Genomic DNA, 23,893 nt, shown 5'->3' with positions numbered 1-23,893 from the left:
AACATACCATCTGTCTTTGTTATTTACTGCAATAGAGTCATTTTTGAAAATTTTTTTATTATTTTAAATAACATTATAAGTTCTAAGAATATTATAAAAAATATAAATATTTGTAATAGAATTATTATGACAATGCAAAATGAACTTAAAAATAAGAAGAGTTTGAAAAGCGCCAGAATGCCCGCCATTGGTTCATGACGTCACTATACATGATGTATATAGGATGCGTTCAGGGAGCTCACTACTAGCATTATTCTGTCATTCTGTATCAGTCATTAGACCACATTAGACGTAAAACAGGAATAAAATAACGCGATAACGTTGGTAGCATGCTCCGCGAATGTAGCCATAGTTTAACATAAACAGTTGTAATGACAGAAAGTACAATAAAACGAAAAGGTATTTATAAGTACTGTTTTGTGCCAGGATGTTTAAGTACGACAATAAAAAATCCTTGTAAAATATTCGTGTGTGTCCCAAAAGGGAAAATGCGAAAAAAATGGATAATACAAGTTCGACGTGATCCCAATAAAACATCATTGATTGCGCCTTTTTATTGTTGCGAAGATCATTTTGATGTAAGTATTATAATTATTATATAATGGATCTTTTAAGTATTAATTTAATTTCTGTAGTTTTATTTTTACATAAATAACATTACCTAACCTAAGCTAACCTAAAATATGATTTATAAATATTTAAATTTATGGCAAAATTTACAGAGTTTATGTAATATATATGTTTACATTATTTTTTATACAAAATTAAATAACATTAATTTAATATTAATTGTTTCAGTTGCAACAAGATTTAGAAAATTATATGCGAGTTAAACTCGATCAAAATGCAGCAATACTCCTTAAAAAAGGAGTACTTCCTCGATTTTTTGATTGTCAGACAGATAGAAAACGAGCATCATCTTCGACACCAGTAAGATCAGCAGTTAAAAAGCTCAGACAACAATGTATTTTACAGGAATTAAATAAAGAAGAAATTGATAAAAGATCTGTTTCTCAAGAATCTCAAAATAATTCAACAGACATTGATTTTCCAACAACTGAATTTAACAATTTAATATTAAATGACACATTGAATTTAAAAGAAACAGAATCTATAGTAAAACATAAAGGCATTCAAGTATCTAGGAGACCTCTTTATCGCAGTGTTCATACGTATTGTAATATTATGCCCACATCTACAACGCGAGAAGTAAAAGATGCAGCTTGTTCTCCTATTAAAAGCAATAAACTACAAGATAATTTAAAATCTTCAACATCAACAAGTATAACTGCAAGTACTACAAAAGATTTAAATGATACACTGGAAGATTGTGACGAATATTTACCTTATTCTGATGAGATAAGTGAAGAAGCTTTAAAACAAAGCAAAAAAGATATACAAGAACAAACATTAACAATGCGAAAATCACGTATTTTGAATAAGCCTAAGGTATATATTGGTATGCAAAATAATGCATTATTTATTTTAAAATTGCTTGCAGATGAAGCTGATATAAAGTTGGATGATATTTATTTAACTTTAGAAAAAATTAAACTTAATCATTCTTTTATAATTTTGGGTGACGAATATGGAAAAAGTCCTAGCAATGCAAATACTATTTTCAGAAAAACCATCCCTATTTTGGCACATTATTTGAAAAAGTTTATATTTTGGCCTTCTCAAAAAAGTATAAAAGCATCTTTACCTCTTCCTTTTCGTGCAAGATACAACAATGTACAGTCAATAATTGATTGTTTTGAAATTGAAATTCAAAAACCAAGTAATCCATTATATCAAGCACTCACATGGTCCGAATATAAAAAATGTAATACAATCAAGTATTTAATCTCAGCTACACCTGATGGAACGATTAACTTTATATCAGAAGGTTTCGGAGGAAGAACTACAGATGCTACAATAGTCGAAAAAAGCCAATATTTAAATGTACTTCCACCTAACTGTAAAATTATGGCAGATCGGGGCTTTAAACATATAGAATGTCTATTACAGAAAAAAGGATGCACACTTATCAGGCCATCTAGTGTTTCAAGTAACACAAATCTAACAAAATCTGAAGTTATAGAAACAAGACGTATAGCAAGTTTACGAATTCATATAGAACGAGTGATTGGAAGATTGAGAGATTTCGAGTTTCTTACGCCTCATGCAGGAATTCCTTATCAAACGTTGGACATTATTGATGAAATTGTATTAATTGTAGCAGCTTTAATAAATTTGCAAACGCCCATAATTGCACAATAAAAAAATATTAAAAAATTTTGTCAAAGAATTTTGCTAAAAGATTGTATTTTTTGTATTACATATTAAAGTATTAATACATGTATAATCTTATAACAAATAACCTATATTGTATTAAACACAAATAAAACTAAATAAAATTTTGACACATAATATACATGTTACCTTATATTAATTTATCTTTTTGTTTATTATATAATTTTTTAACAAACGACATTATAAAGAATGGGAAAAACATTTTTTTTCCAAAACTCCATACTTTTTTGTATTAAATTCATTATAAGTTTTTCATCATATATTACTTGTAATATTATAACATCATTACTTGTTTCGAAATTATGTCTAGCCATACAAAAATATCCTTTCTTCATTTTGGACATAAACATTTGAAGTTGTATTTGAGCCAAATATCTATTACATATTTTCTGTTCTGCTGTAATATATTTCAATTCGGCTTTTGATGTTGTAGGACATTTTATTTCTACGACAAAATCAGGACCAATGCCATCAGGAGAGGCACCTATTACAGGAAATTCAGGATTTAATAATAAACCACTTTCTTTCAACTTTACTTGTATTTTCTGTTGCAAAATATTTAAAACCTTTTTCTCTAAATCTTTTCCTCTTTTCATTGCTTCAGTCTCTATAATTTTAGCTGCTCCAATTATTTGTTCAACTAATGTGCCTCGTTCAGTTTTACAATGAGCAACTTCATAAATTCTGGATGCTGTAATACGACCGTATCTCATTTCCATCCATAGTTTAGATTTAGATTGTAATTTTGTTTCTTGAGCTACTTCAATACACTGTTTGATAGACATTAATTGTTTAGAAAAGGCCAAAAAGTCATCTGCACTTGTTCCTTGAGTTTTAGCAAATTGTATTAATAACTGATGCAGTGATAAATTATTACATATTTCTAAAGAAATTAAATGTCTAGATATCTGACTAGTGAACTGCAAAATCTGCATTTCATGCAAGATTTTATCAAAAAAATTATCAGCGTTTTCAAAATTATATTTCATTTGTGGCTTTTTCATTTTTGTTGTTGTAATACACTTTATATTAATTCCTACTTGAGCTAATCTAGATTTTTTCCAATAGCATATTGTTGCTGTTGGTTCTGGTTCTTCACTTCTCCTATGAACCCACATCATAAAAGCAATAGCATGCTTACAACCACCTGAAATATGTCTCTAATTACTTTTGTTATGTCTAATCAATTAATTTTTTTTTCCATATTAATAATTTAACCAAAAATGTCTTAATAGAAAATATCTTAAACTTATGTACATATGTACATATAATAAAAACATTTTTAATTTCTTTATATAAAAAGATATATATGCTTTTTTTTATTAAAAATAACAAATTCTATTTTTTACCCGCAGAAGCGGCACAATCATGACAAACAGCTTCTTTAATTTCTTCAGTCTCTTCATCTATCTTAAGAAAAACTGTATAAGGTTTACTTCGAATTTTATGCTCTGGACATATTTTTCCTCGAACAGTGCATATTGAGCCTTCTCGTTTCAGCTCAACATATCCAATGGCATTATCTCCATATTCTTCACGTTTAGATCTAGTAAAAAAATTATATTAATTTATGCTTTTTTGACATTATTTTAATCATTACATTAAATATTTTATCATATTTTATTATTACATGCTAAAGATTTAGTGTATTAATGACTTTTAAAATTACTTAATTAATTTATTATTTAATATATATTGTACACATAATGTTGTTTCATTAATATGTATATGAAACATAATATACTAAAAAATACTTTATATAAGCATAACTATTTACATATCTTTAAATTGAGAATATAATACAAACATAACCTATTTTGTCTATTTTATTTAATATGCTTATATTATGGATATTAACATTGTAAATATAATTACATATATATATATTTTTTAAATGGAAAAAATACCTACCTTTCAGCTTTAACACCTGTAGTCTCTGCGATGTTGAAACACTCACTTTGAGTAAAAAAATCGGACAACATTACCACTGTCATTTTTGGTAAATTGTCCGATTTTGCTTGCACGAAGCCCTCAGATCGCTTCATCGAAATGCCAATTAAAGAAACAATGTATGTAATAAAAATAATTAGTTACATAACGTGTTTGCATGCAGCCACCTAAAACAATGTGACTTATGTCATATATCGTGACGTCACATTATCTTCGACCAATCATATCACGTTTGAAGGCACGTGACATTTTTCGAATTTTTAATGACTTTTAATTAATTACTGATTGATAAATACGTATGAAATATTACTTTTTAAAGTGTAATCGACATTGATATTACTTACACTTAATAAAAAAAAAACATACATAATTTTTAATTTTTTTGTGAATGACTCTATTGAACAAAGATAGAGTAAGGTAAGAGAGCACTCCACATGTCTCAGATTTGCTTTGCCGAACGCATTTTATTTATCGCTCTCGCATGTCCGTTCACAACGGAGATGAGACAACTGCTGCGGCACGGCCAATCGACGCAGCCGATTTCGCACGAAGGAACCATTCCGATTGGTCATAATCGCGCGCTCGTGCGATACATCCTAATTTTTATATTTTAAAAGTTTAAAGATTACTATTTTTATTCTGTACACTTTCGCACCGTTATATATATATATATATATATAAAATATATGTACAAGAAATGCGCGACTAAATTTTATTTTTCGTTTTTTTTAATGTCTCTATACAGATAGAATTATGTAAATTGTAAGAGATAAAAAATGATCATGAATGTGCCGCTGCTATCGAGAAATACTATCGAGACTCTGTCTCGAGGATCATATTTGTAAATATCTGGAGAAGTGGAGAGAGAAAAGGCACTATAAAAATATGTTCGTTTTTCTTTTAATTTCAAGAGTTACTCTTGAATGAACTGAAATACCTTTACAGCAAGTACAGGTGTTGACTGCGATGTGTTTCATAAGAATAGCGTGGAGTTAACCTCACTCGAACTTTGCGAGATACGAGAATTCTCCGCTAAGGAATTGTGATGGATTGCCTGAAACAGCAGGCATTTCTGGTGGGAGATATCGATGAGGATATCAATCTATCATTGCCACCCTCTTCCGGGGAGGAATACATCAAACGAGTAGTGTAAGCTAATGTTTCTCTCGATCACTTTTTCTCATTCTCTCCATTTTCCAATATTGTACACCTGCGAATCTTATTCTATTTTATTCTAGAATAGAAGCCAGACAATGCGCGGACGTAGTGGTGGCCGATTTAGATCCGTCATGTGTGAAACAACCGACAAAAGCTTATGTTAAGACTGTAAGTTAATTCCTGTAAATCACATACCTATAATCCTACAATGGTGAAATAAACGTGACTGTAAAAGTTAGCAGGATGTGTTCAAGCACCGGCAAACCTCAAGCCAACTATTGAATGGCAACAATATCAAGTTTCTGACTTTTCTAAGCTGAGGCTATATGTGAGCCAACTGAAGAACGAGATATTAATAGGCAAGCGCAAGTGGAGACCACCTGACATTAATTTGGTAAACAAACCTCATAAAATAAGTTAGTAATAAACTTAAGGTAATCTTAAGTTTTGTTCAATTTGTCTTCAACTTTCCTTGATATTGCAGCCAGACATAAACGATCAAAACGCTTGGGTCAGCTTCTGTTTAGGTGCCGAAGAAAAGATTGAGCCAACACTGAATACTCTGTTTTGTTTTAATCAGTCTAACATAGAACAAGTACTTGAGCATTTAGTGCAATTTGTGGAGACTGAAAGGAGAATTGAATACAAAATAGGCCAGTGGATTTACACGTTACTCGCAATCTTGGAGCAACCATTGCAGCCTGATACTTGTTCCTGCTTGCGTTCACTAGCTCGAGCGTGTTCTGTCATTCGTGTAGATTCTGTAATATTCATTATTTGATCAAGCTGGTTTAGTGTCGTAATACGTTGGAATTAAATCAACCAATATAGTTCTATGCTTAGTAAGAAGAAAACGTGTTTAGAAAGTTTTGTTTGCTTAACTTTACTTGTATCAACAGATTTAATTTTGATATATTTACAAAGAGTGCGTGCCATATAAAAATTTTAAGATCAATGTTCTTTAAGCAAATAAAAAAAATTTTTACAAAAATATTAAACATAACTTCAACTGTGTAGCTTGTCCAAGTGATTAAATTTAATCTTAAATACTCAAGATACAATTTAATACTTCTTTTTTAGAATGATAAATAATAGTAAGAATATAATTGGTTTTTAGTTCCAAAGTATTAATTTTTTAGGTTTAAAAAGAAAAGTTCAGTTTGATGTTTATTATTATTAGCAACCAATTCATTGTTAATAATCTAAATAATATAGGATAAAAGAAGAGAGGACACAAAAGGAAAATGCCAGATTTCTATTAACAAAACATTTTTATTGCATAACTTCCTTTACGTACGTTGCTGCTATTTCGTTCCTGATATTAGAAAAAGGTTCAGGCGATAATAAAAATTCGCATTCGTCGGATTACAAAAGGTTGAGAAAATAAGAGACTGAACTTTTCTTCTAAACTAGCTCGTCGTCTCATTAATATCTACAAAAGTTTACGTCAGAATTTACTAACGTTGTTTTTGCTATCTCGCTTTTTTTATAGAGAGAATTGGATGCGCAGGAGCTGGGAGCGCTGAATTTATTCATCTGTCTAGTAGCGAGATACTTTCGTCAATTAGACTTGGCAGATCCTTGACAATTTCTCATCACACAATTTCTGCATATGATATAATTATTTATGACGTGGCGTGACACTTATTTGTATACATAGCGATCTTTAATAAATTCCACACAAGATTATATTCTGACCTTAGATTCCAAATGTAGAGAATAATACGTTAAGTTTTAAGTTTTGCTTACTCATTACAATCGTGCTTTAAATTACACAGTACCAATTATTAGGGGGGGAGGGGGCTTGATATATAATATAAGGCAATGCTTCAATTAAATAAACTCGTATTACAATAATCAATCGATAAGCGAAAATTGAATGATCTTGAGTGATCCTTAAGCTACGTTCTCTTGGTCCTGGAGTAACGCAGTGGCTAGTCTCTCTAGATCATCGTAACTAAGATTATTCACTTTGTTTTTCAAGTCCTTTATCAGCTCGTTGACTATGGACTCAGTCTCGGAAACCGTGTAGTAATGCCTGAGCACTCGAGTTACCTCTTCTCTCAGCAGATGAACACCCGTTTTCTGTTGGGGTAAGGATCTTGCTTCACTGGAGCCTTCCTCTGCTTTTTTAATCACCAAGAGATTTAACTTACTGCCATCTTTGATACCTGGATAAAAACTTAGGGGATTCTCATCTGAAAACCACCAAATAAAAGAATAGTGATAATGAAAAATTATAGTGATACACAATGCTAAGTGAGATTGTATGTCCTTACCCGCTAAAGTCTTGCCAGTGAGTAATAATCTTTGTTGCGGTACATCAATGCCCAATAGGTCACTCACTTTGTGCTTGAGTTCCAACACTGTCTCCGATGGTAGTATCTAAAATCATGTGTATAACGACTTGAAAATAATCTCTATGAGCAAGTTCTCAAAAGAAACGTTCGAAACTTCGAAAAATAAAACAAACTATGACGTCAGAGAGAAGCTCGTCGTAAAGACGAACCTTGGCATTTTTAATTTCTCAATTAACGAACGTTCGAGCAAGCAAATTTATTTGAGATAAGGATGAACATGTGGAGGCTTCAATATTGCGAATATTAGTCTACGATGAAATTCAGATAGGAAATAATGCATGCTTGATGAGAAAATAAGGGAGCAACGCAACAGCCACGCTGTACTCACGTCAACGACGCACTCTTTCCCCTGCAGCTTCTTTACGATCACTTTCATGATGAGCGACCGAGACGAGGATCGCGGAGACGAATCGTTAGGTGTGCGACGCTTGTGGACGCGTGGGGCGCGTGGCCAAGCGAGATCAGGTTTCTCGGAACAATGATGTCTCCGACTGGACCGACAAAAGCTGGCGCATCTTACTGGCGCTGGAGAGGTTATATTTTGCGTTTGCACGATTCGTGATAGCACGGCGTCATCGGCGTCATCGACTGCACCTTCGTCTTCTTCTCCTTTTTCCTCAGGAGCAACGGCGCGACACGTATATCGATACTGACGTGATCGCCCGAGCGGATATCGATAGCGACAGTGATGCCTCGTGATAATTCCTCCAATCGTCGTCGCACTTCACTGGCATGATACTCCTGTCTCTCCGAATCACTACCGTTGATCCTCAGATCACGCGCGTCAATTTATCTCTCGTGTTCCTTATTCGATTTCCTTTCCTACCTTCTTTCTATCTCCTTTTTTTCTATCGTCGTATCGAGCCGTAGTGGCTCTACGTAGAAGTTGGTAGAAGTAGATTGTGCAACCACTTGACCAAAAAGTGGTCGGAAGTTCGAGAGTGGAAGCTCGCATGGGATCCCGTGTTCTTTTACGTTTACCGATCGTAGAGGCGCCAGCGTTCAATGTAATGTAACCTAACCTAATCTTATCTAGCCGACCCGGTTGTATAGCGAGAAAATATTGATAGAATGCGGTGATATGTATCCATATGTTTGAAAATACGATCTTGACACCGAAAAATGTGCACTGTGCGATTGAAGATTGTATAACAACGATAATTGTACGTTCTCTGTATTTAATTGAAGTCTCACTCTTCGACAATTCTTCGCAATTTGTCTGACATGCTTCGAAAAGTTAACCTTTATGGACGGAAAAATATATTTTTATGATTTTGAAATGTTTAATTAAAAGGAACGAGATACTTGGCCAGCGAACAGGTTGTTATAAATGAACACAAATTACTTGTAAAAGTTATTTTTTAGAGATTTTTTTGCGACATTTAAATGTTTATCGTTGTTTGTAGCCAGCTAAAAATTGACGTGCACGATGGGGGAGATAAATGTGTCTTTTCAAATTGACACTGACAATCGCGAGAATTTTTCGTCTGCCATGGCGTTCCATACCTTCAAAAAGCAGCGAGATGCCTTTTACGATATCCTAAGAATTTGGGAAGTGAATCATTTGGTACCAGGATGGGTATTCCAAATTGCACTAGGTGGCAAAATAAGAAATATGTTGACGTTGCATAATGACTGCACTAATTATTATCACATTGCTAGGTTATTTAAGTCACAATTGCTAACATCATGCATACAGAATGGACATCAGGTAAATTCATAGCTGTTTATATTCTTTTTTTTTTATTATATTACTATGATAAAAATGTTTTCAATAATGATACAATTTTACATCATTAATTATAGGATGATGTAGTGGATGATGAGAGCTTGAATTTCCTGAAAGCTTTAAAGCATGTTAATCCAGAAAAATTGACGCAACTCAGTAAGAGATTTGTGACTCCTTTACCATCACAGAATCAAAGTATTGGTCCTTCATTTCCTGGTACGCAGGAATTTTTTAAAGATTTTATATTGCACGCATTTAATCCAATATTTTATACACATTTGGAGAACTGTTTTGTACATGAGATAATGGAATTGAACGATACTCAATTTGCTAATAGTGAGATAGAAGACTCAGGTACAATTTTTATTATTTTTTAAATAATTTAATTATTTGTTTACATTCTATTTAAGATTTTAGGAAGATAATTGTTCTCTACCTTTCTTTTTGCAGAAACAATGGTTGACGATCAAACTCAACAGAATTTTATTACTTGTTTAGCCAGTTTAAGGCTTCTTGCAAAAGTATTAGGACTTTTAATATCATTACCATACAGATCTGAATGTAACACTACAAAAGAGATTATAATAACACAAGTAGAGATAAGAAGCAAAGTACATAACATTTAAAAATTGTGTCTAAAAAACATTTTTTTTAATTTTCTTTAAATAATCTTTTGATTGTTATTTAGGTATTACCATCATTGAACTTACAAGCATGTCTTCAGAACGCTATAATCGAAGGCAAACTGTCATTGACAATACCTTGGGTAGTAAAATATCTGGCTATGATGGACATTGTGTCACTTCGACTGCCATACTATAAGCAGATCTTAGAACTGTTATATTACATTTATCATGCTATTAATCAGACTGATCTTTTTGCCCCTGATTGTCTTATTTCTCAACAATCGGCTGTACTGCTCAAATCGAGTTTATGTTGGCTGTTTGAGCTACCAAATTTTCCCAGAGATTTTTACGTTGTCTGGCAAAAGAATTGCAAAATCAAGGAACTAAAGAGTCTCAAACAGATTGAAAAATTTTCTGAAAAGAAAAAGAATTTGCATTCCGCCGACTGCGCATCGAAAATTCCCATCAAAAGTAGTCTTGATAAATTGGATATAATTACCGATCGAACGATGCGTATGTGTTGTCCGCGAATGGAATCAACTCTTTCTGTGTTTCAAGGAAATGGGACAAATTTGAATATTAATTCTAATAAGCATATTACACCCGTTACCAGCAAATTACGTAAATTAGGAGGCACTACTCGTGCAAAACATTTGGAGGTATTGTTTATTTAATTTATTTATATTTAATATATCTATATAACGTTATTATGTTGCGTGATACGTTCAATTTTCCTTTTGACAGCTGCAATTGGAAGAAGCTTTTTTTCATGGACAACCGGCTTCTACTCGAAAGACTGTTGATTTTGTTTCCGAAAGAGTTGCGTCAACTTGTGTGAAGCACATATGCAACACCTTATTGGCTTCGTCGCGAGAAGCAAATTTAAATTGTTTCAGAAAAATTTTGAAACATAAGCACATCGAGAAAGATTCTGATGAACAGAGCGAACTGTTGAGAAATTACTTCAATGAATTTAAGGTAATGTTTGTGTGCAATTATAAAAAGAAAAGTTTATATTATATAGGAAGAGATTAAGCATTTAAATCTCAGTTTGATGTTTAGGCTTCACTAGTGAGCGACATGAATACATTGGCCAATAACGCGTCGAGAGAGTTAAAAGATCAGTGTGAGAAAACAATTCCGACGATTTGTGAGGCGCGAGTCGCTGCATCGATAGAATCTTTGTTGGCAGAAGATTCTCTAATGGCAGTCAAGGAAATGTGCATTAAGATCGCGACTAGAATGGCGATGGAACGAATAAATCAGTGGATTCAGTCACATATTGCCGGTGATTCCTTGTTTATAAAGGACATGGAACTTGAGATTAATAGATTCTTTCGGAACAGTAGTCCTATACATTCCAAGCAAGAAAAACATCACAATACAGATACTCCTAGTCCTACTGTTATGATGGACAAGGTTCGGGTAAGAATACTCGTATGATTTAATAAAGAATATGTACACACACACACACATACACACACACACACGCGCCCGAGAAAAAAAAATTTTTTTCTAAAAAAATATTAATTTTTATTGTTTCTGAATGAATAATTTTAAATTATTAATGTTTAAATATTTTTTTACTTGTTTTTGCCTAAAGGAATTGATATGGCATATGTTGGATAACCATGGTATAGATTTAACTATATCGTCTATATTGGACATTTTAGACAAACTGTATCACTCGTTTAATCAAAGAAGTGATTTATTACCAGGACCACAGAAAGTTTTGTATAATCTCAGTATGGATTTTGCGCTGTTTTTAGGTATGTTTAATACTGTAATGTTAAGTTTGATATTAAAGTTGCACACAACTATGATAATCTGCATTTTCAGTGGCATATAGAACAGATCTCTTTACGCAAGAGGTCCAGGACAAATTGATTAAAATATGGTCATTAGACAGTCTAAAAGATGACGAAGATGATTCGCCTATGCATAGAATTCTGTGTTCTAGAAATATTATGTTGCTGACGCAGCCACGGAATGACACAATGTGGCCAATTTTTGGAAAATTTCTGAAAAGGCTATTAGAAACAAAGATACTCGATGGAAACAATTTAAGCGATCAGTGTGTAGCTTTATTCAGACAAGATTGGCCTGTGGTAAGTGTATATGTGATATAATCCAAATCAATTGAGATAAAATGATAAAAGAGAAAAAAAAATAAATTATACATATGTATATAATTTTTGTAATTTTAGTTTCATAAAAGTAATGTAAAATGTAATATTTTTTTTCTCTTTTTTTAAAAGAAAACCGCATTAAAAAATGTAAGATTAGATATATTAGATACAAAATATTTTACACAAATAGTTTAATGATCCATGTCCTGGTGTACTGTCTTAAATTCCTAATTGTATATCACATTATGTTCTTAATATCAATTTTCTTGTTCTCAGCCTTTGTTAAAACTTTTATCGAAGTGCCTGTCCGAGGCCATTGAGGGTTACAAAGCCACTGATGAAGCGACAGAGAAAGTTAAGTACCTCCTTGGCTGGGTAGTAGAAACATATCACGAGATCGATTTTTGTGAGGATGATTTATAGACTGACATAATAAGTAGTATAGTTAACGGTACTGCGATAATTGGAAAATATGACTTTGTTGAGATAAATTTCTGTAAATATAATTAAAATCTTTTCTGTACATATAAATGTATATTGTTATATATTACGGTACGAAACATTCTTGTTTTGTAAATGTGTACGCGACAAAGATGCATGCGTATTATTCGCTTTGAGAGTGTATATGGACGAGTATTTTATGAGTAAGAAAATAAAGAAACTAACTTTTTATATATGAGGATTATTAAACACACGACTGTATATTTTATAATTACTGGACATTTTATAATTGATGAATCAGCAACATTCCTTCACGCCATGTTTTCGTTTGTGCACGTACGCATCAAGAATATCGAGATAGCTTATCGAGATCAGCGCGGGATACTGCCATATGGTGTTGCCAAGATCTCGCAGATACTCTTTCTTTGTAGCTTTCTTTTGTCGTTTACAAATTAAATTATTCTATCTCCACGATTCTAAATTCTAGATTGCCACCGCCCATACAATGAAGACAGATTATTGTACCTTTAGGCTTGACAGACAGTTGCGTAATGAAATATGCCTTATTAAAGTTACGCTTTACTTGAATATACGAATAAATAACAAGTTTATCTGTAAGTAGTTTAAAATATTATTTCTGCGTATTTGAATCATATTTTGTTTTAAGTAAACAAAATATTAATAAATAAATTAACATTAGAGATTTGAATTATGTCAATCATCATGTTAAAGATAAACTTTCATTGAACAATGGTCTATTAATTTATTAATAAAACAAGTTAAGGCTTTAACAGGGACTGCGTTTCACCTCAATTAACATATATATTCTATTCTTTTAGGATATGCTTATATCTTTTAGGATATGCTTGCAAATTAACTTTTTAAACAAGTCTTGTTTTCGCATGCGCTGTAGCTTGTTCGTGTCTCTGATTCACCCCGAGGGCGCTTTCCCATCTTGCTGAGGTAATATAACGCGCATCGTTATCTCTGTCAAGCGCACACTGCGACAGCTGGAGTAGTGTCAGGGTTAACTATAAATCTCGAGGGGCTCAAGATAATTTGTGAAACCCTTAATATAACGAAAATTGTAGAAAATATAATGATTTGGTTTTAATATAGTTTTGATAAATTATCAATTATTGTATAAAAATAAATTATTCATAGTTTGATTTATCTAGTTTATAAAAATAAAAATTTGTTTTTAATGTTACAATACAAATTATAGCTAGTATTTAATTTTTATTTGCGCGAAGATTGGAAATCATCGGGTCGATAATAGTCCTCAAAGATCCATCTTTTTGAACGATACTGTTACAGCCAGGCACATTGTCCTGACGCAACGAGGATGATCCTTTTGTCCTTTCGAAATTGGGTTATCCACCCCCGTTCCATTACCATAACTCTCAATGGTCGTCCACCTTCTCGTCCTCTCGATGGTAGTATCTAATCTTGCCTCCGTTGCTCGCAAGCGAGTGACCGCAAATTTTCTGGCCTCGTGAACGACAGGCAGATATTTCCTCTCATAATTCGTCTCAGTTTATCGATCATCTCTCAATGGGAGAATTAAAGAATTTAAGTCGAAGAATTAAACTCAAAAAAAGGAACGATAGTAATATTAATTGTATTACTAAAAACTGTTAAATCTATCCAGTCATTTTCTAGATAATTTATTCGATAAATATATCTATTTGAGTGTTTAAATCACTATCAATATACAATCAATGATTATTTATTTTATTACTGGGAAATTATTTTTAAATAAATTAACAACTATTAAATATGTAAATAATTTATTTTATTTATTTGTTTTTAACTCTTATAATTATTCTTTTGATTGAGAAATGATAATATTACTATTAATAAGGTATGAATAAGTTGTAATTTTTATTCTTTGCTTTTAAGTTATGAAAAATATCGATTATATATATTGCATTATTAAAGACATAAATTAGCCTGAAGTTGCGTCAGTTGTAAAACTCGATTTAAATCAATTTGAAATTTTGAGGATTATGTATTTAGTGATTTTTGCTTGCAACATGCTGTTGACGAGTTATCTCACACGCAGGAAATATTATATTAGTGCTATATTGCGCCACGTGGCGTTTAGAAATTTCGTGCCATAAATTTAACTCGCGTGATATAATTTTATGCAATTTTTCAAACGCTATCTATTTCGAACATCTGTTTGTTTTCCCATTTTCCCGTCATTTGCCACAACATATTATATATATATATATATATATATATATATATATATATACGGTACGATATCAGTTACAAATCAAAAATGATAAAAATGTCGAAACCCCTTTGCAAAAGCAAACGTTGATATAATATATTCTAGAAAAAAAGGATGTAATATGTACAAAGTATTTTGGCAATAATTTTTTACAAGGAAAATATTTTTTAACAAATATTTGTTGGATTTTCTCGAGTTAATACAATTAACCAAAAGATATTTTTTGCATCAATATATTTAGCATTTCTCTAGCGAATTTTAATTTTTAACTTATAAATTATAATGAAGAAACTTAATTGGTCGGCGGATAGCGCGGGGAAAATAATCGGAAGAAATGTGTGTGTGTATGTGTGTGTGTGTGTGGTCTCTAGATGTGCTACGACGTAAATGTTTTTGCAATTTTGCGAGCGTACTTTTTAATACACTTCTTGAAATAATTAATTCAATTACGTTGCCCGCGGAAATGAATAATTTTCGAGAAGAGAGAGAGAGAATTAGAAATTATGCGCGCTGGTATAATCGAGCGGAATGCCTCTCGGTCCCCGTGGAGATTGGGCAAACTTCACGCCGTACACTTGGCGCGCGTGTACGTTGTACTACGTATAGTACGTAAGTATATACATGCGCGGCGCAGAATCGCAGATCCGCGCGCGCGTTCGCGGGGCGCGAACGAGTTCCTCGTTCCTCGCAGTAGTCGCAGTCGTGGCCCGCGGTCCGTCGTGTTCGCATTTGTGTCCACGTCCGCGTCCGCGTTTCTTTTCCGGTTTCCGTCCAGCGAGCGACGGCGATACTTCTCGGAGCCGATCTTGATTCGTTCGCCCGATTCTTATTTCACGCGCGACCGTGTCGTGTATGTGATACTGTCGAGTCAAGCTTGGTCGTCGAATTCTTTGGACACCACACGAGATGCGGTGGAGATCCTAAACGAAAAAGGAACGTGTCGAGTGAGACTGATGAACCGAAAATAGGAAAAGTCGGACCTTGACGGTCGCTGGAGGTCAACGGCGGAAGATACGGTAAGAATCTCATCGCGTCTCTCTTCCCGCGCGATTTCCCATTAACGTCGGGAGGCAAGTTAGTCTAGTGTATGAAAGCTACAAATACATAAACTCTGTGCATTAATGTGAATTCATATTTATTCGCGAATATTTGACCGCGTCTGACGAGAAACACGACGAGTCTCTCGTCGCGGCCAAGTCCATCGAGTATGATGATGATCTCTCAGAGATCGAGATTCCATTGAAATCGCAACCGCCATATTTGTTAACCGAAAACGGCGGTTTCGATTACTATAATTTGAATTTGGTCGTGACGAGGCAACAGCAACTCCCTCACTTGCCGAGCGATCGAACCTGCGAGATCGAATCTCGATACTTCTCGGTCGATCGGTTCGGACTCCGATTCTCAGTCGACGCCATACTTGATAAAGTAAGGTAGTTGGTTAAAGCAGTTCGCGTTTTCCCTCGTCAACCTCTTTTTCTATCGTTGCGTGAAATATCTTTGCAGACGCGTTGGACGTGACCGTCGCACGTCGCCCGGCGTATATCAGGAGGGAACTTGTCGGCACAGAAGCGACGCGATCCTCGAGGCCGGAAGCACGTATGAAACGCGCGGCGGGCGATCGCGGAGTGATAAACTGATAACGGTCACGGGGAGCAGGGGAGCGAGCGTCCCCCGGGGCCGGCATCACGTGGCCACCCCGAGTCACATGGATCATCATCGCCGTCGTCGTCGTCGTCGTCGCCGCGGAACATGAACGACCGCGAGGAGCCGCGTGATCCCTCTCGATCCTGCTGCTTATTTATCGGCTCGTCCCGCCAAGAACGCGAGGTAAGTCTCACTCTCTTCGCTTGGAAAAGAAAAACAAAAGAAAAAAAGAACCAAAACACCGTAGCTCTTATTCCACGCGTTCTGCAACGCCGCTCGTTGTTGATGACTGAATCGCTGCGCTGCGTTATAACAAATATTGAAATTAGATGCGTGTGAAGAGAGCGATGATATAGCAGCATACTCGTTGATAGACGTGTATGTACGTGTGTACACGGGATACGAATACATGTGAATTGCAATCAATTGCGTTCAGGTGGCTGCAGCGTCAGTAAGAGCGAGATGAAATGCGTATACGTTTATGGAAAATCGTATTCGCTCGCTGGCTCATGTTAAATATAAATCTTTCCCTTGAAATATTATTTCAATCGTTAATCGGCATTTAACAGTTATTTAAATAAAGCTTGGAAGTCAATATTTTTACGTTCGCTTCGAAATAATATATCTTGGGACAACAGACACATATTCTACAAAAAACATTTTTGTAAATTCGAATTGTTATGTAACATTTAAACACAAATTACTTTTGATATTTTGTTATGATTTATCACAATTTTTTTTTACTAAGGTGCAAGCAATTCCATTAAAATGAGCTTTATTTGACTTCGATATTTACTGGAAATGTAATTTTTGAAACTGAAATGCTGGAATATGTGTACATGCGACTGAACGTGAAAAAAGGAGTCGTCAAAAGATCGTCATGTCAGTTCGCTGCGAGGCCGAATTATGCGGCCCGATAAATCGTCGTCATCCGTCGTCAATCTGTCGGCCGTGATTCGCGTCATAGATACAACATACGCAAAAAAAAAACCCCAAAAATACCGCGGAAAAGCTTGAGGCTGCTTTGTACGATGAAGCTCGGAACAAAATAAAAAAAAACCGGCGAGCCGTCGGAGCAAACGTCGGGATATTCACTTGCGCGAACGCGGTTCAAAGTAGTATAACTGCTTGATATCATCTGCCACGTATTTTCACATGTTTCGTCCGCATGACTGATAACCGATATATCACGGATGCGCGAAACTATCATCGAATGCCATTAAACGTTACGTTATTACGTATAGTGTGCAGTTGCACCAGTTGCCAACTGGTGCTGATTGGTATAACGCGACACGTCCCGTTTCGCATTTACGATTGATCACGCTTGTAGATCGCGCTCGTCATTGCAATGCATCAAACATTTGATGGCTCGAAACGCTACATTTCATCCCCTATGCTGCACTGTCTCGCAATATATTTTACTATAAATAAACGTAGATAAAGTTATAAAATATATGTTTTGCCTATCTTTAATAATGGAATTTGCTCAAGTTTCATTTATCGCGATTTGAGAAAATAAGAAAAAATTGATTAATCGCGTTATTTTTATTTTAATATTATTGATTTATAGTGTTGTCATACAATTTTAAGCTACAAAGAGATGAAAGGTTTTAATTTGAATAAATTAATTTTAAATATAATTTCTACTTTAATGAAAGTTTATATTTGGATTACTAAAAAAATTAATTAAAATTGATGAAAAATAAAAATTAGAAAAAGTATGACCCCGATCAATAAATTTTTTGTAATGAAATTTTTTACATTATTGAGGGGAAAAAATAATGATTTTTGATAGAACTTGTGTAAGTTTGAAAGGGATTATCGATACATAGGAATCGACAGAGTAGGAAGAAAAGAGAAATTTACGAATGAAAATATTATGTAAATATTAATTATACACGTACGATGGTGTGTAAAAATAAATTTTACACAAATGAGGAAAGTATAGCTTTCGCGCGCGTTTACGTGTACGTCGGATAAAGTCCGGAAGCCTGTTAACGTTTCATGTTTATACAGCTCCCAGGGGAAGGCGTCGTGTAATTTCTCAAGATGGATGATGAATTGTTATTGCATGAAGAGTATTGTTGTAAAGAAAGGAAAGCCATGTTACATACAAAGCTTTTTACTCTTTATCCTATTAATGTATAAAGTGGAAAGTTTAAAGCGTCAGACTGTGTGATTTTAGCATTAATAATAAACAAAGAATCTTGCGAGATACTTTTGTTAAAGTAATGTAATTATTTATTTTACTAAATAATATATTTGCACCATAATTGTGTGTCGATTTTATCAATGTTAACAATTTTTTAATTACATTTAATTATATTAATAAAATCAAAAAAATTCTGCTAATAAAGTGATGTAAGGATCGATACTTATTTAATAATAAATTTGAAATAGTATAATTAATTTACTAATAATATATAACTTGCAAAAAAGCATTTCTAATAAAGGTAAATGTTGGCTAAATGAAGAATAAGGTACAAGATATACATGGCAGAACGTTTGCATTGTGTTCTCGTATAGTTTGCATTATTAATCGAAGATTTCAAAACGGTTGATTCAATTAAAACTTGATGGTTAAGTTATCAACTTCGAAATTAGCATACGGCGTATTATTATTAATTTAAAAATCTCATTTGCTGGCCAGTTCACGGGAACGATTGATCGATTTGCCGCTACGTGGCAAAACTTTTGCCTGTAATCTATTGTTACTCGAAGTTGACAATGCAAATGTGCTCACAATTAACAAGTTAATTATATTTGATTGGCCAACGTCGTTGTTGAGTATATCTTGTATACGATTTCGCAACGTTATGTTTTTTTACATTTAAAGTTCGTGTTCGCATAAATTATAAAATTACATACGTTGAATTCAGATAACAAAATTCAATTTTTAGATAAATAAATGCCTGTCAAATGTATACATACACCTGGAAAACAGAAGCATTTAATTATCTACACTAATTACGTCGATAAAATGCACCGTTATGATTACGTTGTTTACAAAATAAAATACATAATGTATGACGACACACACGTCGACGTGTGCTAGTAGAACAAATTAAAACAAGTCCGACGGTTCCCGGAATTTGAATCGAATAAATCGAGATTTACAATACTTTGAAAGACAATTTGTAAGAATTCTTGTACAGGGAAATAAGATGAAATTTTATTTATACTAATTACGTTATTTTTACTGCAATATTATTGATTTATAGCATTGTTATAAAATTTTAAGCTATAAATAAATAGAAAACTTTAATTTTAATAAATCAATTTAAAATATAGCTTTTATATTATAGATAAGTAAAATGTATTTCGAAAATAATTGATCTCACTGAACTTTTATTGAAATTTGTGAATTAGAAACGGTGTAAGCTTAATCCGCACATGTCGGAATAAATTTTGAAGTATTTCGCTGTTTATTTTATTCTTCTTAAATTTTTTGTAACTGCTAGTAGAAATTGTGGAGAGATATAATTACGTTGTAATCAAATGAATAGTTATTTTATATATTTAGATATAATTAAAATAATATTAGATGTAGATCCAGTAATTTTCAGTACTATATCTTTATGACAAGAAAATGAAATTATATCCAATATACATATAAAGTGTCCTCGTTCTGCTAGCACTAAGGTTTACACTCGAGACTGTATTCTGATATCGTCTAGAGATATAACAGTAACACGAGCACTGGCCCGAATATATTACAGAAAGCTGTTTCCTTGGGTGCAGTAATCTCTAACATTCCCAGCGTTTTGAGTTGTCAAAATTCGCACCCACGAGAGTTAATGGTTTTCGTTGCTAATTAAAATTTGTGGCGATGGAAACCGAAGGTCTACCGCTATCGCGGTAAACGTTTATTAATTTGTTCTTCCTTTAGTTTAACCGCAGCCATGTAAATGGCGAAAGTATTTGCGTTGGCCGTTTGCATTAATTTAATTTCAGTTAATTAAACCCACTTTCTATCTTTCATTATTTTTCTCTTTCCGTAATTAAACATGCGGTAATTAAAAATTCAAAAGCGCGAGTATCCCCGCACTCTTTCCCTTACATATATAAATTATCCTTTCTTTTCTGATTGCCTTTATGTTTACTTTTCATTTATATTCGGGTTTAATAATTGGATTTACTTTGTCGCAGATGTTGGCATAACGACAACATGGAGACGCTATACACCGGCGCAATTCACGGTTTTCCGCAGCCCAGCGGCGGAATAGCTAATGGCGTTTCCACGGGAATCGCCTTCGACCAGGACGGCGTGCTGAGTCTTATCGTCGTCCTCGGAGGAAGTCTGTCCCTAGTGGCCCTGGTGTTTGCGTTCATCACCTACAGGTAAGTTTAATTTCAGGCAGACAAAGCGTTCATTTAATATTCTAATAGTATGGAATTTTCACTTAAATATGAAAGCAATGAAAGAATGCGCTGAAACATCAGAATAATGTCAGTAATTGTAGAATAAAAATTTTATACTGAATTAATAGAATAAGATATGACAGAAGAACATTAAAATCGTTATATAAGATAGAATAACACATAAAAATATAATAAAATCAATAACATATAAAAATATGCATGGTAATATTAGAAAATTAATTTTTATTCTTTCTATCTCTCGGAATACAATTATCGCGCGAGGAGTATTTTCTTATTTAATTATTATCAGCAAAGTAGGAAGACTTAATGAAACATTGATTAATTAATCTTTACGTTCTTCTTTCCTTTCTCGTTGCGTCTTAATATTTAATCGTTTGTTACTTGTTATTTTTACATCGTTCCATTCGTTCCATTCCTTAGATCTCGACAAAGAAATTTAATCGGATTAGTAACAAGTAGAAAATAATGATATGACATTCGATTTTTTTCTGTTTTTTTTTTCACTTAAGTGGTTAATGATATTACAAGAGATAATATAATTTAAAAGGTTTTACGTCCTTATATAACGATGTCTGTCAATTACACATTTTCTATCTTACGAATTATCATTTTGCATGTTATATTTCATAAAAATATAACATCAAGCAGTACATCTAAGAAATCGGTGAGAAAATTCGGCGATACGCCAGTCACGTCTTCTCTATATCCTTCTATTTTCGGCACGTCGGCGATTTTGTTCGCGGTTCTCCTGGATCGCCAATTCGTTCGTCACAGAGCTAATCGGTGTACCTTTACGTTGAAAGACGATATCGCCGGAATACTAAACGACTTTACGACCACTTCGCCTTTCTCCCGTGACCTCGTTCTAGTCCTCCGAAAGAAATTCCCTTTTTCCTACGATTTAATTTCTTAGTATCATATTTATGGCAAAGGTGCGACTTTAGAAATTTTATCCTGCCGATAATTGAAAAATCAATGACTTATTGCCACGTTGTCACAACGACCTTCACCTTCGAACGTGAGTTAAATCGTTGACGAAGGAATGAGAATGCTGCATGATGCTTGGGGAAAAATTTGTGTGTGTGTGTGTGTGTGTGTGAGAGAGAGAGAGAGTGTTTCATAATCGATCATGTCCCATTCCGGAAATTGCCGGGAAATAGGAAAGCGCAACCACGACGTTTCCCTTCGCATACGATTCGATCGATCGAGAAGAGACTGGCGATTTTCGATACGGCTAGAAAAGGCTGGACAAAAGCTATTGTTGTAAATGGTGTCGATAAAACGCGCTGTTTCTTCGACATTTTATCCCATTCTCCTACTCAATGTAAATCCTTTCCATATCTCGCTTGCGGGAGATTTCGATATATCACGAAAAGCGACAAAAATTTCTTCGTATAATAGAGATGGTCATCGATATCAGAAAATATCAGTAATATTGGTACAATATAGCTACATTTTTTCTCTCGAGATCTTCACATTTACAATAGTTGTGAATAGTAGCAAAAATAATTTTCTTTGTTTTTTAAGCTGGAAAATTAGTGAGAAGCAAAAGTAAGTTGTACGTATTCGTTACGACACAATTTTCGGATTTTTTAACGAGTCTCGTCGAGTTCAACAGATTTCCATACGCTTTTCTGCCGAGGTTTTGAACTTATAATGCAGTTTTCTTGCTATACGAATTTGCAAAGTTCTGATATCTGTAGTAAAATGCATATACCAATATTTTTGATAAATTATTGTTATTTTACTTTTAACGACATTTTACTGTCATTATTATTAATTTAATTTTATTGTTTTAGTGATATTAATTTGTGACTTCAACATTTTTTAATTAATACTTCTAAGCAATTTATTAAGTTTACTAAATAAACTTTCAAGTGTGGATATTTTTGTAAACACTTTTAATTTTTGGGAATTCGCGTTTTTTATGTTGCTTATAAAATACTGTATAACAAAGGAATGAAAACATTGCAACCTTCATGTTTATTTTTCGCTAATGAAATTTTTTGTCTTCTCTCCCTCTTTTTTAAATACGAGCCTCACCACTGTTTCAGAAGCTAATTAGATTTGCAGGAATAATTTTGCGTACAAAATATTACATTATCTTAGAGAAAAAATAGCAAAAGCTTGGTGAGGAAGCTTTCAAGTTAGTTGAGATAAGCTGGTCAAATAATCCTCGTGTCAGCAATAATAATAAAACCACTCTTTCTTTCTCTTTCTCTCACTTTAATTTTCCGTACTTCTCTCTTTTTCTTTTCCGTATTTCTCTCTGTATTTTCTGAAGAAAAAGCGAAAATCGCTCACTGTCGACAGTCACGTTCGTTTATTCATGTTACATATATCTAGCGATATTTCAATATCGTGAACAAACTGTTAGCTTTTCATTACAATGGTACATATTACTATTTTCATCTCTTACCTCACGGCTGTCTTACCTATTTTTTATTTTTTCTATTTTATTATTATTTTATTATTACTAGCCATTTTATTTATTTATCTTCCTTTATCGCCACGAAAGAGAATTATATTTCCTGCGCGTCACGTTGTATTTTGATTATTATATTATTATCTTAGGATATTATTCTTATTTTTTTTTTAATGTGATTCGCGCAATCCAACATTATATTACGTAGAAAAAGTCGTAGGTTTTTTTATTTATTTTTATTTTTTTAAGCAATAAACTGGATAGAGAGTATAAACGAAATACTCGACCTTGTTACAGCTGTTCCATCGACATTTGATGAGAGAACATTTGATGGCGTTTCTGCATTGATTACTTGCGGTTGTGGATAAACTCAAATTGATATTTAATCAGTGATCAATGATATTCAATGCGTATTCAATATCGCTCATTGATACCACTCGTTTATTTCGTTCAGCAATTGGTATTTGACAGCTTCTGGAATTGACCTCTATTATAAAATGATTCTGTTTTG

The 23,893-nt window shown here is 33.4% G+C and overlaps 6 protein-coding genes across 10 annotated transcripts in view; 4 read left to right on the top strand and 2 right to left on the bottom strand.

Annotated features, from left to right (window-relative positions):
- The first annotated feature begins 66 nt into the window (after nucleotides 1–66).
- LOC118647964 lies at nucleotides 67–2,290 on the top strand. Of its 2 annotated transcripts, XM_036294103.1 has the most exons (3): nucleotides 68–578; nucleotides 799–1,449; nucleotides 1,626–2,267. In XM_036294103.1, exons 1-3 carry the CDS (start codon nucleotides 372–374, stop codon nucleotides 1,749–1,751), a joined length of 984 nt encoding a protein of 327 aa, XP_036149996.1. In that variant the 5' UTR covers nucleotides 68–371; the 3' UTR covers nucleotides 1,752–2,267. The 2 variants fall into 2 exon arrangements, with proteins under 2 accessions (XP_036149995.1, XP_036149996.1); XM_036294102.1 differs by having other exon boundaries at nucleotides 67–578; nucleotides 799–2,290.
- A 300-nt stretch (nucleotides 2,291–2,590) lies between these two features.
- On the bottom strand, nucleotides 2,591–4,645 carry LOC118647962. 2 transcript variants are annotated; one of them, XM_036294097.1, is made up of 4 exons: nucleotides 4,207–4,645; nucleotides 3,645–3,841; nucleotides 2,862–3,442; nucleotides 2,591–2,779 (listed from the first exon to the last, which is right to left on the bottom strand). In XM_036294097.1, exons 1-4 carry the CDS (start codon nucleotides 4,338–4,340, stop codon nucleotides 2,741–2,743), a joined length of 951 nt encoding a protein of 316 aa, XP_036149990.1. In that variant the 5' UTR covers nucleotides 4,341–4,645; the 3' UTR covers nucleotides 2,591–2,740. The 2 variants fall into 2 exon arrangements, with proteins under 2 accessions (XP_036149990.1, XP_036149991.1); XM_036294098.1 differs by lacking the exon at nucleotides 2,591–2,779 and having other exon boundaries at nucleotides 2,816–2,986; nucleotides 3,336–3,442.
- A 352-nt stretch (nucleotides 4,646–4,997) lies between these two features.
- LOC118644193 (gem-associated protein 2-like) lies at nucleotides 4,998–7,092 on the top strand. 2 transcript variants are annotated; one of them, XM_036294100.1, is made up of 6 exons: nucleotides 4,998–5,117; nucleotides 5,191–5,394; nucleotides 5,484–5,571; nucleotides 5,639–5,797; nucleotides 5,888–6,166; nucleotides 6,896–7,092. In XM_036294100.1, exons 2-6 carry the CDS (start codon nucleotides 5,291–5,293, stop codon nucleotides 6,986–6,988), a joined length of 723 nt encoding a protein of 240 aa, XP_036149993.1. In that variant the 5' UTR covers nucleotides 4,998–5,117; nucleotides 5,191–5,290; the 3' UTR covers nucleotides 6,989–7,092. The 2 variants fall into 2 exon arrangements, with proteins under 2 accessions (XP_036149993.1, XP_036149992.1); XM_036294099.1 differs by having other exon boundaries at nucleotides 5,011–5,394.
- Nucleotides 6,656–8,640, bottom strand: LOC118647963 (ubiquitin-like protein 4A). The gene is made up of 3 exons (XM_036294101.1): nucleotides 8,092–8,640; nucleotides 7,683–7,788; nucleotides 6,656–7,601 (listed from the first exon to the last, which is right to left on the bottom strand). The coding sequence occupies exons 1-3, from the start codon at nucleotides 8,137–8,139 to the stop codon at nucleotides 7,300–7,302; spliced, it is 456 nt and encodes a 151-aa protein (XP_036149994.1). The 5' UTR covers nucleotides 8,140–8,640; the 3' UTR covers nucleotides 6,656–7,299.
- Nucleotides 8,641–8,820: 180 nt separating this feature from the next.
- On the top strand, nucleotides 8,821–12,919 carry LOC118644192 (codanin-1-like). Of its 2 annotated transcripts, none has more exons than XM_036294096.1 (10): nucleotides 8,821–9,083; nucleotides 9,170–9,474; nucleotides 9,570–9,846; nucleotides 9,943–10,103; nucleotides 10,181–10,777; nucleotides 10,863–11,096; nucleotides 11,181–11,537; nucleotides 11,722–11,887; nucleotides 11,958–12,226; nucleotides 12,524–12,919. In XM_036294096.1, the coding sequence occupies exons 2-10, from the start codon at nucleotides 9,193–9,195 to the stop codon at nucleotides 12,668–12,670; spliced, it is 2,490 nt and encodes an 829-aa protein (XP_036149989.1). In that variant the 5' UTR covers nucleotides 8,821–9,083; nucleotides 9,170–9,192; the 3' UTR covers nucleotides 12,671–12,919. The 2 variants fall into 2 exon arrangements, with proteins under 2 accessions (XP_036149989.1, XP_036149988.1); XM_036294095.1 differs by having other exon boundaries at nucleotides 11,181–11,543.
- Nucleotides 12,920–15,587: 2,668 nt separating this feature from the next.
- Nucleotides 15,588–23,893, top strand: part of LOC105835476 (cadherin EGF LAG seven-pass G-type receptor 1) — a 68,927-nt gene continuing 60,621 nt past the window's right edge. The window contains exons 1-3 of the mRNA XM_036293541.1: nucleotides 15,588–15,943; nucleotides 16,434–16,757; nucleotides 20,724–20,915. Of these exons, the coding sequence (XP_036149434.1) occupies nucleotides 20,743–20,915 (173 nt within the window). The 5' untranslated portion in view covers nucleotides 15,588–15,943; nucleotides 16,434–16,757; nucleotides 20,724–20,742. The remainder of the gene's footprint in view (nucleotides 15,944–16,433; nucleotides 16,758–20,723; nucleotides 20,916–23,893) is intronic.

Source organism: Monomorium pharaonis, chromosome 11 (assembly GCF_013373865.1).
Source record: "Monomorium pharaonis isolate MP-MQ-018 chromosome 11, ASM1337386v2, whole genome shotgun sequence".
NCBI lineage: Eukaryota > Metazoa > Arthropoda > Insecta > Hymenoptera > Formicidae > Monomorium > Monomorium pharaonis.
This window is presented reverse-complemented; position numbering and strand designations above follow the sequence as displayed.

Coding starts and splice junctions, on each gene's coding strand:
- LOC118647963 (XM_036294101.1), bottom strand. CDS start 8,139: ATGAAAGTGATCGTAAAGAAGCTGCAGGGGAAAGAGTGCGTCGTTGAC. Junction 7,789..8,091: donor GGAAAGAGTGCGTCGTTGAC/GTGAGTACAGCG, acceptor ACATGATTTTAG/ATACTACCATCGGAGACAGT. Junction 7,602..7,682: donor CACTGGCAAGACTTTAGCGG/GTAAGGACATAC, acceptor GGTGGTTTTCAG/ATGAGAATCCCCTAAGTTTT.
- LOC118647964 (XM_036294102.1), top strand. CDS start 372: ATGACAGAAAGTACAATAAAACGAAAAGGTATTTATAAGTACTGTTTT. Junction 579..798: donor GTTGCGAAGATCATTTTGAT/GTAAGTATTATA, acceptor TAATTGTTTCAG/TTGCAACAAGATTTAGAAAA.
- LOC118644192 (XM_036294095.1), top strand. CDS start 9,193: ATGGGGGAGATAAATGTGTCTTTTCAAATTGACACTGACAATCGCGAG. Junction 9,847..9,942: donor TAGTGAGATAGAAGACTCAG/GTACAATTTTTA, acceptor TTCTTTTTGCAG/AAACAATGGTTGACGATCAA. Junction 11,888..11,957: donor GGATTTTGCGCTGTTTTTAG/GTATGTTTAATA, acceptor CTGCATTTTCAG/TGGCATATAGAACAGATCTC.
- LOC118647962 (XM_036294097.1), bottom strand. CDS start 4,340: ATGAAGCGATCTGAGGGCTTCGTGCAAGCAAAATCGGACAATTTACCA. Junction 3,443..3,644: donor TGATTGTGCCGCTTCTGCGG/GTAAAAAATAGA, acceptor GACATATTTCAG/GTGGTTGTAAGCATGCTATT. Junction 2,780..2,861: donor GAAAAGATTTAGAGAAAAAG/GTTTTAAATATT, acceptor TTCCTGTAATAG/GTGCCTCTCCTGATGGCATT.
- LOC118644193 (XM_036294100.1), top strand. CDS start 5,291: ATGGATTGCCTGAAACAGCAGGCATTTCTGGTGGGAGATATCGATGAG. Junction 5,798..5,887: donor GACCACCTGACATTAATTTG/GTAAACAAACCT, acceptor TTGATATTGCAG/CCAGACATAAACGATCAAAA. Junction 6,167..6,895: donor CTGTCATTCGTGTAGATTCT/GTAATATTCATT, acceptor CTTTTTTTATAG/AGAGAATTGGATGCGCAGGA.